Raw genomic sequence first — 19,083 nt, forward strand, 5'->3', positions numbered from 1 at the left:
CATGGTTTTGTTTTTGTAATCGTGGTCTTTAATATAGCTCCAAAATTGAAAGTGTACTTAAACATCTTTGAATCCTAATTAGGCATCCCATAACGCTGCCCTCCACATGAACCATTGTCGGTGATGTCTGCTACCGAAAGTCATCCCACAGGTGCCCTCCTGCCTTTCCGTTCACCAGGCTCCCCTTCTCCCGTTTGTAGAGCCTGTGTCATGGCAGGTGTTGTGTTCTGGGAGGGCAGTGTGGAGAGAATTTCACTGTGAGTAAAGTGGCAGAACTTTTAAGCCATTTATTTGATCCAGAGCTTTCCTGGTGGCAAAAGCTGCTGCTTATATGTAGGGTTGGTGGCACTGACTTATAGAACTAAAACAAAGCACCATGTCGATTGGTCTGATGGTTTTGAAGAGTCTTCACAAACATTTCAGTCCTGGAGTTCAAATGCTTTTTTATTTGAAAACAGCTGAATAATGTTCATCTGCTTTTCACATTTTCCTGTCCAGATATGAGTCACTTCCTGCTTTCAGACCAGATGAGGTTTTGTGTTTTTGTTTTTTGCTTCTTTCCATAAATTCTAATATTATTCAGTTCTGGGACACTTAGGTACACATTGATGTTCTGTGGCCAAGGAAAATGCTGACTAAATTTTTCTGTATTCATTGATTTTATATATCCTATTGTTTAAAAAAGTTGAAGATCTGGATTAGAATGATGTCATTGTGGGTGTTTTTTTTTTAAATAGTGGTTCTGAAAACATAAAAGCTGTTTATTTGCTGACTCTCTGACTGAGGAAGTTGTACAGGAACAGTGAGTAGTTTGAGTGCAAATAAGGAGCTGTGCAACCTCTGAATGTAGTATTTTCTTTGTTTTGCCAGAATGGGAACACATACTCTTATTTTTTGGAGTAATTCCTTCCTATAAGGTGCTTATTTTAAATTTAAAACACTCTAAACCAAATGGGTTCTATTATCTTCCAAGATGCATATCAATCCTGATGCAGCTTTACAAAATTAGGGAGGCTTACAAGAGGAAAACTTAGCAAGTGAAGGGTCGTAATATGCCAGTGAACAAGATAGGTGGGTTCTTGTAATCTGTGAGTACAAGAACTATCTATCTTGTTCACTGGTGTATTACGAGCCCCTAGAATAGGACCTGGTCCACAGCAGGAACTTCGTAAGACATGTGGGTAGAGCAGGGCTTGGCAAATTTTTTTCTGCAAAGATACAGATAATAGTTTTGGCTTTCAGAGGCAACAGTAGTTCTGCTGTTGTGGGGTGGAAAGCAGCCATTGATGATATGTAAGCAAACAGTGTGGCTGTGTGCCAATAAAACCATTTACACAAACCAGCAGAGGGCAGCCTGCGGTTTTCCAGCCCTTGGCTCTGGACGGTGCTGTCCAGTAGAATCTGTGATGACTGAATGTTCTCTGTCTGTGCTGTACGCTATGGTAGCCACCTAGCCACAGGTGGCTGTTGACACAATGTGGTCAGTGCAACTGAGGAATTAGACTTTAATTTTATTCTTGTGATTAATACAAATTTAAAAGGTCATATGTGGTTAGTGGCTTAAGTACTGGGTGGTTCGGGGTTAGAACCTCCCCCAAAGCATATTGAACAAAGCATTTCGTTTTCTCTAGGATGTTAGGGGAAGAAAGAGTTCTGTGACCAAAAAAACTGGGGAATTGTTAATAAAAAGATTTATTTGTTGTGGGACTTCTCAGAGCCTTTAATTTGCTGATGTACATGGACAATCTACAAGGAGTTTTGCAGATTTTTTCTCCAAATTTTTTTACCATGAAGGTTTTCAGGGGTGGCTCTGAACATCTCTCAGGACTGGTGTTCCTTGGAGAAGACTTTGGGAAACATTGGTGTGGCAGACCAGGAGCGTGGGCATCTGTAGGAATTGTAACAATTATGTTGAGTGTTGGACCGTTGGGTTGACAGGTCTGTAGAAATCCTCATAGAACCCTGCCATATGTCCTCCAGAAAGAGTAAAAGTAATGGAAGAAGGTGTTCTAATGTATCATTTTACTCTTGAGGATAAAAAAATGCACCCATGTGTGTGTGAAAAGGGTGGTATGAAGATGCTGGTGTCTTTAGAACTCTTTCTCTTTTTTTTGTCATTGTCTGTCTGTGCAGCCAGTCTATGACAATCCTCAATATTCTTTAGAGGCAGCATTAGGAATCTTCGCTGTTTCTCCTATAACTGCTGCCCTTTTCACCTCCAGCCTTGCCCTGTCAGAAAAGGATGAGACAAGAAAATCCAATGAGAGGCTCTGGGGAGCTGTGTCTGAAACAGTAATAGTGGAAAACATTGAGCATTAGTTTTTCAGAAATTGGAACAGATCATAACTAATCTTCAGTTATAATTAGTTCATACTTGTGTGCATTCAAATAAACTTACGTTCTCTTTTCAAGCACTGTTCTCTTCCTTTTCTATGATTTGTATTTATTTCTTTGCCTGTTTTTCTTGCTTTACTTTTAAATTCACCTTCCATTCCTGAGTGTGACAGCTTTTTTGCTTCCTCTTAAGTTTCTCATTCCAGGTGAACACACCGCAGAAGAGACTGAGCAGCGTTGGGCATTGAAAGCCTTATTTTGAAAATTGCTAAAATATTAAATGCTAAAGTAATATGTACTTCAGGATTTTATTTCATTTTTATAATTTTGTTTGTTGTTTGTTGTTTTTGTGTGTGTTTTTTTTACTTTTACAGTGAGTGTTGAAAAGATAGACCTGAAGGGATTATCACACAAAAAAAATGAAAGAAATGTTGAATGTTCCTTTGAGGTAAGATGCTAAGTTTTTTTCCCCTTTTCTCCTCTAAGGGATAGGAGGGAACATTTACCATGAATTGATACTTTTATTTATCTAAATAAAAAATAGGCCATTTTGCAAAACACTGCTAGTGCTATGGGAGATAGGAAGCTGGGACTCGGCCTATGGGTGGGCCATCTCCAGGACTGGGCTTGTTGGGCTTCAGCCTAGGGAGCACTCACTCCCTGACCTCAGTGGCCTCCATGAGGGGGAGGGGCCGGGGCTCTGGAACAGCCTGGAGTTAACCGTTCAGTTCTATCCCTGTCAGCCACGTGACTGAGGACAATGCTGGACTTCTGTGCCCTAACACCTCCAGTTGGCAAAGGAGGAGGAGTTTGGGGGAGAATGAAATGAGACAACCCCTTCAAAGCACTCAGCACAGGATCTGGCTATAGTGAAAGCCTGCAAACAAAAGCTCTTCTTCTCTACCCACTAGATGACAAGAGCTTCTTCGTCTTTATGGTGAATGCTCTCTAGACTGACACGCTCAGCTGCTAGTAGTTGGTTACCTAAGTTGGCTTACGTGGAGAATTGTGAAAATTGAGACATACTATGTATTACGATTAGAGACCCTCCAAGGCAGTGCTAGACAATTCTTATGTTTTGTTGACCTGAACTGTTTTTTGGTCCCACTTAGCTATTGAAGAGGCTGGGTAATGAATTTGGGTGGCCATGTCCCTGAGGTTCTGTTACTTGCCCAGTATGTTGTATGAGGTTCTCCTTTGACCATGTGCCTGAATACTGAATGATAAGGAAAATCTGCTTCCTGTGTTGTTGGAGAATGTTCTGAGGAATAAAAGCTTCTGTGTAGTATTTAGTATGTATATATTGTGTAGTTTACTAGTTTTTCAAAGAGTGTAGCTGCATGAAAATACTTTTTCCACTAAAAGGATAAAATTTCATTTGATTTGGGAGGTACCGCATTTGAGAGTCAGTTGTTAAGCTACTGATGTCTTTTCAAAATGTATGGAAAAGACGTGAGGTTTTGGAGATTGCTAAAGCTTGCGACTAGCACCCAAACTCAGGAGCCAGTAAACCTCGGAATCCCAGCGTCATTCAGGCCAGTAGGCATCAGGAGCCCAGCAAGTCCCCAGACCCTGGACACGCTGTCTCCTCCCTCTACTCGCTGCCTTTTGCCGTCTAGTGTTTCCTGAGGGGCTGTTGGCAATCATTATTTGCCTCCACAGGGCCTACCCTTTTGGGAAGCTGCTGAGCATAGGGCAGATCTGGGATGGTTGGCCGCACTCACAGGCCATCTGATCATCTGGGCTTTGATTTGCCCCTGTCTTCAGTCCTGTTACTGGTGACAGGGAATTGGGCTTGTGCAGTGTGAGATGCAGAAATCCTACACAACACAACTACCTGCTGCTACTCACGGAAGAAATGAGCTTTGGCAGAATAGACACTTGGCCTCTCACGACTTCTCGGAGGAGGAGGGGATTATAAGCAGGAGAAGGAGGCAGTAGCAGACTGGCGGGGATGGGACCCTTGTCTGAATCCTCTGAAAGCAAACTGCACAACTCCTAAAGGAGCCTGGAGCCATTGGCCTTCAGGCCAGTCACAGCTCTGAGCTTGCGGCACTAGACTAGGAACTATTGCTTGGAGTTGACACTGATGACTGTCACACAGGGTTAGATGTTTTCATCCCAATGGGTAAGCTGAAGTGTCTGAAAAGCTGACTTTTCCTCATGTGATAACTGGTAAAAGTATTCTTGTGTTTAGGAAAGTGAAAATCCTTCCAATAGTCCAACTAGCTATTCTTTTGAGGTGGGGACTTGTGCCCAAAGGAATTTATAGTCCAGAGTGCATTTGTTGGATGGTATTCAAGGTACAAAGGGAAGATATAATCAACATTTTTAAAAAATTACTATCTTATTTACAAAACACACCATTAATTTGTGCAGCTTAAATTGTGTGCTGGTGAGTTGTCCTCTACTCTGAAATAAGCGACTGCTTGTAGGATACAGATATGTATTATTCATGTGTAAGAAAAGTGCAGCCACTTTACGGTTTTGTTTCACTGTGGTCACTCTAGCTAGCTGTCATCAGATCCTATAGCTCTAGAGAGAGAACTGGTGGGCTGCAGGACGAGAAGACAACATATCTTTAAACTTTTTCCCATTTTAATGGCCCCCTCCAAAAAAAAAATTAAGTCCCAATAGAATTTTTTCTGTTTTACAAATCAACAAGTTGATTCTAAAATTTATATGGGAAGAACTATAGAGTACTCAAAATGATTTGGAAAAGAAGAAAAAAGTTGGGAAACTCACAGTACCTTGTTTTAAGAGTTACTGTTACACCACAGGAATCCTGACACTGTGGCATTGCTGCAAGGGTAGAGGCATTGATCAGAACAGAACAGAGTTCAGAATTAGACTCAGATGGAAGTGGTCCATTGATTTTTGACAAAGATTCAAAGGGAGTTCAATGAAGAAAGGATTTTTTTCAACAAATGGTTCTGAAACAGATATTGCATACACACAAAATGAACCTTGATCAAATCTCACCTCTTATACAGAAATTAACTTAAATTTTATTACAGGCCTAAATGTAGAACCTAAAATTACAAAAATCTGAGAAGAAAGCATAGGAGAAAGCTTTGTGACTTATATGAGGCAAAGGTTTTTTTGGATACAATGTCAAAATATCCATAAAAGACAAATATGTTAGACTTCATCAAAATTTAAAACTTGCTCTTCAAAAGGCACTGTTAAAAAAATGAAAAGAGAAGGAAGGCACAGACTAGGAGAAAATAGATGCAAATTACATATCTGATAAATAATTTGTATTCAAAATACATAAAGAACTCTCAAGCTCAATAATAAGAAACCAGTCCAATAAAACATGAGCCAAAGATGTATGGATGGCAAAGAGCATACATGAACAGATGTTCAGCATCATTAGTAGTTAGGAAAATACCAACTAAAACCACAGCAAGGTAGCCCGGGCAATGTGGCTCAGCAGTTGAATGATTGGGCGTGGACCCAGGAACCAAGAGGTTATCCGTTTGATTTCCAGTGAGGGTACTTGCCCTGGTTGTGGGCCGATCCCCAGTAGGGGGCGTGCAGGAAGCAGCTGATCAATGATGTTTCTCTCTCATGGATGTTTCTCTCTCTCTATCCCTCTCCTTTCTTCTTTCTCTAAAAATCAATAAAAACATATTTTTAAAAAAACACAGCAAGATACTAGTTAAGCATTAGAATGACGAAAAGTAAAAAGACTGACCATACCAAGTGCTGACAGGTATGTGGAAGAACTGGAAGTCTGCTGCACTGCAGATGGAAAAGTAAAATGGTGTGAGTACTTTGGAAAATAATTTGGCCATTGTTTTAAAAGTTAAACATATTCCTAAAGTATGACCCATCGGTTCCACTCCTAAGTACCTATCCAAAGGAAATGAAAGCATATGTTCATGCAAAGATTTATATATGAATATTCATAGCAGCCTTATTTATAACACCCCACATATCCCTTCACAAGAGAATGGATAAACAAACTATTGTATCATATTCATACAGTGGAGCACTACTCAAAGTAAAAGGAGTAAACTTGATACACTCAGCAATATGGATGGAACTCAGTTATGCTGTGTGAAAGAAACCAGACCTCCCCCCAACCAAAATAAGAGTCCATTTACATAGCATTCTAGAAAATGCAAGCTACAGTGACAGAAAGCAGATCTGTGGCTTCCTAGGAAGGGACAGTAGGAAACTTTTGGGGGCAAAGGATATGTACATTATATTGATTGGAGCTTCAGATTGTGCCCTTTAAGTATGTGAAGTTCTGCTGTAGTCGGTTTGCTCATTATTTAGAGCATCAGCCCGAGAACTGAAGGGTTGTGAGTTTGATTCCAGTCAAGGGCACGTACCTCATTTGCAGGTTCTATCCCCAGCCCCTGTTGGGGCACGTGCAAGAGGCAACCAATCGATGTCTCTCTTTCACATCCATGTTTCTCTCTGTCTCTTCCCCTACTGTCAACTCTCTTTGAAAAATCAATGGAACAAATATCCTCAGGTGAGGATTAACAAAAATAAAATATGATTATTAAAAAAATAAGAAAAATATGTGCAGTTCATTGTCAGTTTTATGTTAATAAAACTTAAAAAAACATTCTAAGATTAAACCTTTTGTCCACAGAACCCTAACTAATGAAGATTAAATAGTCCTTTACATAGGTTATCCTTTGTATATGGAAATAAATAGCTATTATACTGTGACCAGAACAATTTTAAAAAATCTTATTCAGAGTGTCTGCCATACCTCGATGAGATTCGACAGTCTGTTGCTAACAGTATAGAAAGGCTCAATGAAATACTTTTTCCTGGAAGCCTTTAGTTATTCAGAAAGAAGTCCATGATTCTCTGCCCCACCAATTTTCTCAGCCTTGTTTATCTCTAGTTTTGATTTTTATGTATCATTGTTTTCCAGGATACAAATTAAAGATTACTCTTTTATAGGAAGACATAACCCAAGATCAAGATGGTTTCAAGATACACAAATGTACTACAAACAGGAGTTTGAATTTCTTCTTCTTTTCCATGTAGATGGATGGTTTTGTTTTTGCTGAAGTTGTAATTGCTGGTTACTGAGGAAACCAAATCAGTATACAGGAAGCAAGTGAGAATAAAATTAGTATTTATCTTTGTACATCTGAAATGTCCAAATTTTACCAGCTTTTTCAAATTCATTTTGAGAAATTAGAATAACTAAAACTAAAAAAATTTTTTCTTTAGTTATTACACATGAAGGAAAGGGAGGAAAAAACATCAAAAGACTACACAAACCCTTGAAACACCTATTAGATTGTAGAGCTTTATTAACTTAAAAAGAACTATAGAGCCCTGGCCCGTGTGGCTCAGTTGGTTGGGTGTCATCCTGTGCACCAGGAGGTTACCAGTTTGATTCTGGTCAAGGGCACGTGCCCAGGTTTCTGGTTCAATTCCCCGATAGAGGGCATGCAGGAGTCAGCAGATTGATGTTGCGCCCTCACATAGATTATTCTCTCTCTCCCTCTCCCTTCCTCTCTAAAATCAATACACTATTCTTTTTTTTTTTTAAGAACTAAAGAACACTATGAATAAAAAATAAAACATGCCATTTTTCCTTAAGAGCCTAGACATTATATTTATTTTAGTACTGTATCTTTTCTTTAAAATTTAATTGTTTAAAAATAATCCTCACCCAAGAATTTTTTTTCCATTGATTTTTAGAGGGAGTGGAAGGGAAGAGGGAGAAACATCCATGTGAGAGTGACATATCGATTGGTTGCCTCCTGAACCCCAACTGGGGCCAGGGATCCAACCTGCAATAAGGAATCGAACCCACAACCCTCCAGTGTATAAGCCCATGCTCTAACCACTGAAACACGGGTCAGGGTAAAAATTTAATTTGTCATCTCCAAACAGTCTTAACTGCTCTGAATATTTTATCACTGTTAGCAAAGGATGAATCTTGTCAACTATTTTTTTTAATTTAGTTTTTATGATATATACACACACACACACACATATATGCAGAGTTTAGAGACCAGTAATCCTTCATACATTGCCAGAAGTCGCAGGGAACTGTCTCTTCGTATGTCTCGGTGGTTGAATGGTAATTAGTGTGACTATGTGAAGGTTGTTGACTGGAGCCATATGGTAGTACTTTTCCATTCCTACGTTGTGTTTTCCCTGGAGTTAAGTGTCTCCTTTTGCTTGTTATTTTGCTCAGGGACAAGTACTTACAAAAAGACCTCACCCCTAAGGTTTTCCCTGGGTGTCTAAAATTCCCCTTGTTGAGAAGTGTCCAGTATCCCAGTTTCATCTTTGGAGCTGTGGTTATGCTCCGCCTGGACTCCAGGTCTTCAGCCCTGTACACAGCTCTCATCATGATCCCCCTTTCATCATCACCTAGAGGCTCTTCCTCCTCCCTGGCCCCCCGCCCCCAGCTCTGGTTCCCTCTCTGGAGTCTTAGGTCATCTTTTGTCTTAAGTTAGTGTTCCTTTAGTAGTTACTCTGCTTGCTTCTTAGAAAGGGTACTTGGGAGGTGCAGTTTTGAGACTTTTCATGTCTCTTTGGAAGTGCCTCTGAACAGTCACTCTGACATTGAGAATATCATTTTAAGTTGTATCTTTTTCCTCAGGACTTTGAAAGCACTGCTTATTGACTATCTTACAGGGTTGCTGTTGGGAATCAGGACTGTTTTGGCTCCTTGATCCTGCACTATGACCTGTTTTACAGTCTCCAGCAGTTTTCAGGGTTTTCTTAGTCCACGTGTTTGTACATTTCTCAGAGACTTGCTTGGGTGTAGGTCCGTGGTCGTCATATGCTGAAGTTCAGTGTTCCTTTCGGTCTAAAAACATCCATCCATTTGGGGACCTGTTCTGGAATCATTCCTTTTGATTTCCTGTTGCATTTTTCTCTGTGTTCTTGTTTGGAATTCCTGTTATCTGCATGTTGGGCCTCAAGACTGGTCCTTTGGTTCCACCCCCCTCTATTTTCTTTCCCATTTATTTTTTGTTTGTTTGTTTTATCTACTTTATGGAAGATTATCTCATCTTCCATCTTTTCAGTTGAATTTTTCACTTTTGCTACTCTGTTTTTAATTTCAAATAACACTTTTTCTGTGACTTTTTTTCATAGCATCTTGTCCTTGGCTATGCTTTCTTCTCTTAGTTCACTGAGAATATTAGTGATAGTTTTAACTTTTTATAAGTTTTCTTCTCCATGCATGGTTTGTGCTTTCTCCAAGCTGCCTCTTTCCATGTGACTGCTTTGCTCATCTTTGTGGTTGCTTTGGGACTTCTCAGAGAGCTGGGAATAGGTGTGGTGGCACTGAGTCTCCCGCTTACCTTACGGATGTGATGAGCAGTGGGCAGGGGCCTCTGGCTTGGTGAATTCCTGTGTGGGCAAAGAAAATGTCACTCCACATGCTCTGGAGTGTGATGCCATGTGGAAAAACACTACTATTGCAAACTGAGGTGAAAAGTGACTAAGCATTAGACTCTTGAGTGTGAAGAAATCCTAAGTACGTATCTATTTTGTGCATATTTTCCTTTTTGTGTATGCTTAAGATGTGTTAAATCTGTCTCAGTAAGGCTAAGTAGCTCTCTGAGTAAGTGGTAGGAAAATGTGCCATAATTTGATTGGTAACATGTTTTCTTGGTATGTAAAATAATGGGGCAGCTTACAATTGATGCCACCTTGTGTTTAACGGGGCATGCATCTCTCTAGCATGTGGCGTGATGTGAGGCTTTTCTCATATCCATGCCCCTCTGTGGCCTGTCCCTTCACCTTGTTCAGGGGAATGGGTAAGCGAGGGAGGCAGAGATAGAGGGTATGGGGGTGAAATAATTCTGCATCTGTGGAACACAGTGGTGCTGGGCTCAGCATGGAATTGAGTGCTTGTTTCTAGTCCTTACTTCCTGTCTGCCCACAGTCGAAATTATCAGCTCCATTTGGAAGCAAAAGGAAAACATATCAGGAACAGAGAACCTAGGATGGTTGTACCCAGTTAAAGTACATCATTGTTGAGGATACAAATTGTCTATTTGAACAGAAAATGGTCTGTCCATGCTACCCTTACTTTTTGGGTATTGAATTTCATGTTTTAGTTGGTAAGGACGTGTTCATGTGACATGAATGTGGAAGGGGAGAGAGAAAAGATTCAAACTAGAAACAGATTGTTATCATAGTGTAAGAGTTATAAGGGAAAATGTTTCCACATCTTTTACTTTGAGAAACACAACATGTCAACAGTGCTTTGAGTAAAACATCTGACGACTAGACAGTTTTCACCTTTAATCATAGATGTTACTTGTGCTTTATGTGGGTAGCAGCTTCCTCCAACACCACTACCAAATTCCATTTTAATATTGTCATAAGATTTATTTTTTAAAATATATATTTTTATTGATTTTAGAGAGAGAAGAAGGGAGAGAGAAATAGAAACATCAATGAGAGAGAGACATCGACTGGCTGCCTCCCACACACCCGTTACTGGGGATTGAGCCCGAAACCCAGGCATGTGCCCTGACTGGGAATCTAACCAGTGAACTCTTGATTCATGGGTCCACATTCAACCATTGAGCAACACTGGCCAGGCAAATTTGATTATTTTAGACACAAAAGGTTTAGATATTTTCATTTTAGTGTAGGCAGGTTTTAGATGGCAAGGCTGGTTTGTTCAAACCTTGCTGGTGAATTTCTGAAGATGTTGGAAATTCAAAGATAAAGAAGATGGTCCTTTTCCTCAGTTAGCTTGTATTTAATGGGAGCTTGATGAAACAGACGCCTTGGTAATTTTTGTGTGGTGTGACAACTGCTGAAATGAAATGTGAATCTCAGCAGGCAAGAAGGGAGATGACAGTCCTTCCAGGCCAAAGGAGCCCCTCAGCATACATGATGAGAGCCGGTGGGGGGAGAGGGGGAGCAGAAGTGTTTGGTATTTCTGAGCTCTGTTTGCTCTAAATCAGTATAAATATAATACTTTATTTTGGGTAATAAAATATATTTGGGGCCCTGGCTGGTGTGGCTCAATTGATTGGGTGTCATTCCATGCACTGAAAGGTCGCCAGCTCAGTTCTCAGTCAGGCACATGACCGGGTTGTGGGCTTGATATTCCCAGCAGGGGTTGTGTAGGAGGCACCCCATTGATGTTTTGCTCTTACATCTATGTGTCTCTCTCCCTTCCTCTCTCTCTAAAAATCAATAAAAATATTTTTTTTAAGTAAGAAAAAATATATATTTGATCATTTTATTTCCTGACTTGAAATCCTCCAGTGGCTTCTGGATTTTAGGGTAAAGTTTCTATTTCGTGGTTTAACCCTTCTTGTTCTGGCCCCTTCCTCCCTCTCATCTCACTCTGTCCCTTTCTCTGTCCCATTCCTTTAGCAGACTTCTTACTTTCCCATTCCAGTTCAGCTCATGCTTTTCTCATGCAGAGAAGCCCTCTGGTGATGTCTGTGGGTGCCATTCCCCTCCCCTCCAGTTCACTTAGCACTGTGGGAGGAAACATTGTGAGACATGCTGAGAGAAGACAAACAGAAAAGACCCAGCCCTCCCTCCAGGAGCTTCCAGTCCATTTGGGGAGACTGACACTTGTGAAGTAATGAAATAAAACTGCCCATTGTCATACCTGCAGGCAGGGAAAAACACATGTATAGTCAGGTCTTTGGCATAACTGGCATTGTAGAGCTTCCCGAAAGCCTTTCTCTGAGTTCTTCTACACCCCCCGCCACGGGAGATTTTTCTCCGCTGTTTGTACTGATGCCCTGGCCTGCTGTCATGGATTTACTCCCATGGGGCCCCCAGTTCTGTGAGATTCCTGAGGGCAGGGGTGCATACAAGCACTTTCTGTGTGGACACCTGGGTTGATTTCTGGTAACTTCGTTGACTTGCATCCAGAGTCATGTGCACGACCTGAGAGGAGGAGGTCCACTTGAAGCTGATGTTTACTGGCATCAAGTCGTAATTATCTGTGACTTCCTAGAACTTTAAGGAGCAAACCTTAGACTCCATGCTTGAGTAATTTGGTGATATTTGAGCAATTGCACAAAACACAAAGTTAAGCTTTGGGCCTGGGTGAATGCTCTTTCTCCAACAAGTCAAGGGATGTGTAAATGCTCCAGTTCACACGGTGCACAGTGCACTAGGGCCTGTTGTGTTCCCCGCACCTGCGCCAGCAAAGATGTCTGGACAGACCTGCTGTGAATTGCGTATGTGGTGTCTGTTTTTAAGGTTTGTTCGTTTGTTTGTTTTTAAGGTCTTGTGGTCTGACTCTTCAGTAACATCAGTAACCAAATCTTCCTCTGAAGTGACTGAATTTATTTCAAAGGTAAGGTGATTAAGGGCTCTTCTACCAATGAGAAGGCTCCCGGCCCTGTGGTTGGTTGTACTGCAGAGTGATTTCCGTGGGCGGCTTCCTTCAGCTAGCATAGTGAGTGCAGTGCCTGGAAGTCGGGCCTGTCCAGAGGCAGTCCAAGGGCTGTGTCTCACAGGTGACGGCAATAAGCATTGTCCTCGGTGCCACAACCTCTGCTCCTTCTAGTTGTTGAGAGTGAGTTGAGGCAGACGATGAAACTGCACAGATGACCAAGGGTGTTGGTTTGGTTGCTCTTCGTGGAGGCCGAGGGAGAGGCCTGCACAGGTCGCTCAGTGGTCAGAGGCTTCATCTAGTCCCACCTTTACCTGTTTTACACAGTGGATGTTGCTATTTATTTTTAAATTGTTGCAATAAATGTCATTTGAACAAAAGGTTCCACTACTAAATAAACACCTCTTTACATGTGTACATGCGTACCTACCTACCTACATACGCTACTAGTATCTGAAGTGTCTCCAAAGTCTGATATTTTCATTATAAAATCAAGGATATAATCCTATAGGAAAAAACACCGTTGGTGGATCCTACTTTAAAAGCTTGGACAGGAGGCTGTTTGATTCTTGCCTGTCCTTTTGGCCAGTCAAGCACAGAACACCACAGTGCCATGCTCTCTAGCATTACTGCTCCTCCTGGAGTTCACTTTCCCTCTATAACATTCACAACACTGCATTTCCTCTCCTTTGTGCCTAGCTCTCATTTGTTAAAAAAAAAAAAGGGGGGGGGGGGCACAAAACAAAACAGTTTCTCTGGGTTCCCTGATGCTGACTCTGCTTGCATTGGTCTTTTGTCTGGGTGTTTACAGTGGCTCATATTCTTGGATATATGGTTTGCTGTCTTTCATTAATTTTGGAAAAGTCTTGTCCATTTCTCTTCAGATATTTCTTCTGCCCGCTCACTTGTACTTCTCCTGGACTTCGTTACATTTACTTGGACCTTTGATGTTCTATGCAGCTCTGGGTTGCTTTTGTTTTTCTTAGTCTCTGCACTTTTTCACTTTGGGTAATTTCTATTGCCCTCAGTCTTCCAGTTTATTGACGTTACTCCTCAGCTCTGCACAGGCTGCTAACGAACCTGTTGGATTCTTCATCTCTGATACCATAGTTTACTTGTTTTTGTTTTATTTATTTCTATTTTGTTTTTTGCTTTTTGTCCCTAGCCTTTCCATTTGACATGTCTTTTAATCAACTTTCCATATCTCTGCTGAAATTTCCTAGTTATTCATGTTTTTAAAAATATATATTTTATTGATTTCAGAGAGGAAAGAGAGGGAGAGAGGGAGAGACAGAAACATCAATGATGAGAGAGAACCATTGATTGGCTGCCATCTGCATGCCCCACAACGGGGATCGAGCCTGCAACCCGGTCATGTGCCCTTGACTGGGAATTGAACTGTGACCTCCTGATTCATAGTGAGCCAGGCCAGCTGGGCTTTGCATGCACGTTTTTTCTAACTAAATGTTTTATTATGTTAATATAGTTGTTTTAAAGTCTCTGTCTGATAGTTCCAGCATTTGAGTTGGTTTTGAGTCTGGTTCTAATAATTATCTTGATAAGTTTTTATTCTCTCTTTTGGGAGGTGTGCCTTACAATTTTTGATTATTAGAAATCATATTTAGAAAATATAGAGACTGAGGGAAATAGTGTTATGCCTGGAAATGGGAGTGCTGCTGCTCTGTCAGGCCCTCAGTGGGGTCCTCGAGTTGATCCAGTCAGGTGTGGGTTTGGGTTTTGTTATTACTGTGGTTATCTTCAGTGTACCACAGGCTTCAGGTTTCTCCAGCAAATGGCTGCGTGTAGGAGCCCCAAGTGGGGCCTGGAGTGTGGAAGGTTCTTCTCTGTGGTCTTGCTTTCAGGAGTCTCATGTGGCTGTGGCACAGAGAGATCTCCCTACTGTTGACCCCTCAACCCCACCGCCACTCGTGAGACAGCTGTTACTTGCTGCCTGGTGATGGACTTGGGGGAGGTGGAGGAGGCTTCTCCCTCCTCCTGGCCCAGCCGTAGGCCCAGGCACAAGGCCTTTGCAGGGGCTTTCTCAGCATCCCTGCCCCTTCATTCCCCAGCAGCAGCTTGACTTCCACTTTGTGATGTTGCAGGATCCTTGACCCAGGTAGGCCCCTTCCTCCGGGTGTTTTGCTTTTACCTTCCTCCAAGGCAGGGTATCTTTGCCAGTGGCCTGTGCCAGGAGGACTTCCTACCCTGCGCCCAGAGGCAGGAAAGTATTGCTTTTCATGAACCTGTTGAATTTGTTGCATTCTCATCTTTTCATCATCCTCCCCAGAAACTTGGGGTCTTTGCTTGGACTCTGGGATCAGGAGCAGTCTTGTTCCTCCACTAGCAGCTTAAGGGCTTTTGTCTTGGGTTGAAGGCTCCAGGGAAAGGCACAGGGTTTCCTCCCTGTTCTCCAGGGGGAGCCAACCCACATCTGTGTCACCTTATGGAGGCTCTCCAGTCTCCTGCCTATACAAGAGAGCTTGGGAGTGAGGGCACACTCCCCTGTGTCTGGGCTCCTGGCTGATGGATGTCACACTCAGCCTGTGGGAATGTGTCCGTCTTGGCCAGTCTCTTCTACCTGCTTATATGGCAGCCACCTCCTCCTAGTGCTCTGCCACAGCTGACAGTTCACGTGTCCCATCTCTCCTCGGAGGAATGGTTCCTCTTGAAAATCAGTTCAGGTAGTGACCTTGCAATTCAGCTCTCTGCTGGGCTCAAGGGAAGGTACGATGTGCAGAATACCAAGCTTTTTCTTGATGTTATGGTGGGAGTGTGATGTTCTTTTGTGGTTTTCTACATCCCAAGTAGCTAATAGAAGAGTACTTTGTATCATACCAGCAGATGTCACCATCTAATACCTACCCAAGTGTTTTCTTATATGGAAGAATTTTGGTTTTGAAATGAACTTTGACATACTTTCTAAGCTTTTTCATTTCTTTCAGTTATCTCAGCTATACCCTGAAGAAAATTTGGAGAAATTCATTCCTTGCTTAGCTGGCTCAGATTCGTTTTATGTAGAGCGAAACCACATGGATCTGGAAGCGGACCTGAGGTATGCTCTTCACCCCACCCCGGGGCCATAGGGAGCAGCCCTTCTGGTGGTGACTGCTCGCCCTTCTGCAGTGTGGGCAGGCTGGGCAGTTCCAGACATGAGCTGCCTGTTCATCTGAGGAGCTCTTGAGGTTATACTAGTACATTACTCTGGATAGTTTTATTTTTTTTTTTTATATTTTATTGATTTTTACAGAGAGGAAGGGAGAGGGATAGAGAGTTAGAAACATCGATGGGATGAGAGAGAAACATCGATCAGCTGCCTCCTGCACACCCCCTACTGGGGATGTGCCCACAACCAAGGTACATGCCCTTGACTGGAATCGAATCTGGGACCTTCCGTTCCGCAGGCGGACGCTCTATCCACTGAGCCAAACCAGTTAGGGCTACTCTGGATGGTTTTAATCTCTACTTTGTTTCTAGGGATATTCATCAGTTACGGGCAGTTCGAAGACTCTTAATAACTTAGTTGTGATTTTGAGGATATGAGCAAAGGAATTTCAAGTATATGCTACTTGCCCTGGCTGGGTGGCTCAGTTGGCTGAGTGGCATTGTCCTGACATGTCAAGGTTGCAGGTTCGATCCCCTAGTCAGGGCACATACAAGAAGCAACCAATGAATGCATAAATAAATGAAACAAATTGATGTTTCTCTCCTTCCCTCCTTTCCTCTCCCTCCCTCCTCTCCTCTCTCTCTATAAAATCAATCAATCAATAAAAAATCAACGTACTAGTATATGCTCCCATTGAATGTAATTTTGACAGTCTGATAAAACTATATCTGATTACTGTTTCTGCTCTATAGTGGAAAGTTCAGACGGTTCCAGGGGCTAACAAACAGTCTCCTGGGCCCTGGATCCTGGCCTAGCATTCTGGTTTTGTAACTGTGCAGGGAGGGGCAGGCCTGCTGCCTGGTCTCCAGAATGGGACCTGACATCTTAGCGCCTGAGACCTAGTTGCAGCTCAGTGGCTGCAAGTTCCCGGTGATTGTGATGCCACTGACTGCAGTCACGTTATAGCTCATCAGGCCCTGAAAGACTTGATCATACAGTGTAATAACATACAAGTAAGAAAAGGGGCATGGGGAAACTATGAATCATAATAAGGATTAAATTGAATTAAATCTAGATGAATATAGATTAAGGCACTTCTGCTTCTTTTTTTCTCTAATATGTATTTCTCTTAATTGGGAATTGAAATTTCTCTCCCAGTCTGTGGTAATACCATTTTAATACTGATAAGCTCTTTGGTTTAATTTTTAGGTATTTGGCTTCATTACCTTCTCACGTACTGAAAAATGACCATGTTAAGAAATTTTTCAGCACTTCATCTCCCACCCAACAGCTTCAAAGTCCAAGTGAGTTTGTAAAATGTAATTAAATAAGAATAAGAATATTTTTATTGTCTGTAAATTTTATGATATTTATTTTAACTCACAGGTCCTGGCAACCTTTCCCTTTCTAAAGTTGGTACCATGATGGGCGTGTCTGGAAGGTGAGACTTCTACCATGTAACCAACACCTTTTTTGTTTGTTTGTTTTTATTGATTTTTAGAGAGTGGGAAGAGAGGAGGATAGAGATAGAAGCATCAATTAGAGAGAAACATCATTGATCCGCTGCCTCCTGCATGCCCCCTACTGGGAATCAAGCCCGGAACCTGGTCATGTTCCCTGACTGAGAATCAAACAGGTGACCTCTTGGTTCCTGGGTCAATGCTCAAATGCTGAGCCACTGGCTGGGCTAACCAACACCTTTTAAATCAGTGTTGTTACTTTTGGCTGTGTGTAAATAAGTCATTCTTAATCTTAGTTTTAAATGCTGAGAGAAATACTTACCTGGCAGGGGAGATACCATGATCACGAAGGTGGTTTTCCCAGGGCGAGGCTTATCCATTGCACTCCGGATGTGCTGACCCCTGCGATTTCCCCAAATGTGGGAAACTCGACTGCATAATTTGTGGTAGTGAAAAAAAAATAATAATAAAATAAATAAATAAATAAATGTTGAGAGAAGAATTGTATAGAGATAATCCAATTTAAGATTTCTAAAAACGAGAGAGAGAGAGAGAAGTGTTCTCTAAGCAACTGGAATTGGAATTCCCAAGGACCCCTACTACAAGTGCCAGTTTCTAGGCCCTGCTCATTCTAGGAAGCCAGAATTTCTGAGAACCTTCATTTATACAAGCTCCCAGCAGGTGAGTGGGCCTGATGCCAGAGTGCTGCTGGAGGGGTCCTCTGTTCTTGTGAGCCGGACAGCGATGGTAGGAGTGCTCAGGTGACAGAAAGGCCGTCTGCCTGTCTGACAGCTGATATTTTTAATGGGCTGATATCACAGAGCATGCGCGCACGCACACAGTTGTGTAAAGAACTAGGCAGTTAATGAGGTCTTGGAAAGCGCTGACTTTCTTATTTACTGCGTAGCACTCAGCCTGGTATGCAGTGAGCACATAGTCAATCCATGTGGGGGCAAGGACAGAAAGTTCCTTCCAGCTTCTAGGATTTATTACTTTTTTTAAGGTTAATTTGAGTATTCAAGATTTAGGAGACAGTTTTAATTTATGATTGTCAGTATCATCCTGTGATAAAAGTAACAAACTAGTCAAGTTGTGACACACATATGAACATACACATACATATATGTGCACACATAGATACATACTCTTAAACATGTGCATACAAATGCATATGTACACATGTTCTTAAACATCATACAAATAGATACATATACATGCATGTACACATACATGCCTACAGATGTCAGACTTAAGTGGGATGGAGTGATGGAGTGGAGAAGTGGCAGAAAGGGCTCTGAGGTGAGCAGTGGATGGGACTGCAGATGCATCCAGGATGGAGAAGCTGGCTTGTGCATGCCTCTAACGGTAAGGCTGCGGTCTTCTGAAACCACGTGACCTCTGTCCTCACAGGCCCGTGTGTGGAGTAGCCGGCATCCCATCCTCTCAGAGTGGCGCCCAGCACCACATGCAGCACTCAGCTGGCGCGGCCGCCTTGCCCCACTGCTCCCACACAGGGGGCGGGGGCTCGGCGCTGGCCTACCGGACCCAGATGGACACCTCGCCTGCCATCTTAATGCCTTCCAGTCTGCAGACCCCTCAGACCCAGGAGCAAAATGGGATTTTAGATTGGCTGAGGAAACTGCGTTTGCACAAATACTATCCCGTCTTTAAACAGCTTACGATGGAGAAGGTATGTTGGCTACTAAGCAGGCGAAGTAGAATTTGCTTGTTTTCCCAGGTAACCTTTCTTCTGACCTCATTCCTAGAGGAAGTCAGTTGGGTTTCTAAACTGTATGAGTTGTGGAAATCACAGTGCCTGGAATTTAACACCTACAGATGCATGCCCTAAGTCCTGC

The 19,083-nt window shown here is 42.2% G+C and overlaps 1 protein-coding gene, 1 long non-coding RNA gene and 1 pseudogene across 6 annotated transcripts in view; 2 read left to right on the plus strand and 1 right to left on the minus strand.

Moving 5' to 3' along the window:
- ZCCHC14 (zinc finger CCHC-type containing 14) overlaps nucleotides 1-19,083 on the plus strand; it is a 69,035-nt gene that overhangs the window by 39,843 nt on the left and 10,109 nt on the right. For all 5 annotated transcript variants that reach the window (XR_003616876.2, XR_008554889.1, XM_054710138.1 and 2 more), the window contains exons 3-8: nucleotides 2,709-2,782; nucleotides 12,554-12,625; nucleotides 15,607-15,716; nucleotides 16,977-17,071; nucleotides 17,154-17,208; nucleotides 18,638-18,917. Coding sequence is in view for 3 of the 5 variants with exons in the window: in XM_054710138.1 (XP_054566113.1) it covers nucleotides 2,709-2,782; nucleotides 12,554-12,625; nucleotides 15,607-15,716; nucleotides 16,977-17,071; nucleotides 17,154-17,208; nucleotides 18,638-18,917 (686 nt within the window). In the remaining 2 variants the exon portion in view is untranslated. The remainder of the gene's footprint in view (nucleotides 1-2,708; nucleotides 2,783-12,553; nucleotides 12,626-15,606; nucleotides 15,717-16,976; nucleotides 17,072-17,153; nucleotides 17,209-18,637; nucleotides 18,918-19,083) is intronic.
- Nucleotides 1,675-6,077, minus strand: LOC114230913 (uncharacterized). The gene is made up of 2 exons (XR_008554894.1): nucleotides 6,040-6,077; nucleotides 1,675-2,229 (listed from the first exon to the last, which is right to left on the minus strand). It is a non-coding gene; the product is annotated as an uncharacterized LOC114230913 (long non-coding RNA).
- On the plus strand, nucleotides 17,542-17,690 carry LOC114230981 (U1 spliceosomal RNA; annotated as a pseudogene).

This window comes from Eptesicus fuscus, chromosome 21 (assembly GCF_027574615.1).
Source record: "Eptesicus fuscus isolate TK198812 chromosome 21, DD_ASM_mEF_20220401, whole genome shotgun sequence".
In the NCBI taxonomy this organism is placed as follows: Eukaryota; Metazoa; Chordata; class Mammalia; order Chiroptera; family Vespertilionidae; genus Eptesicus; species Eptesicus fuscus.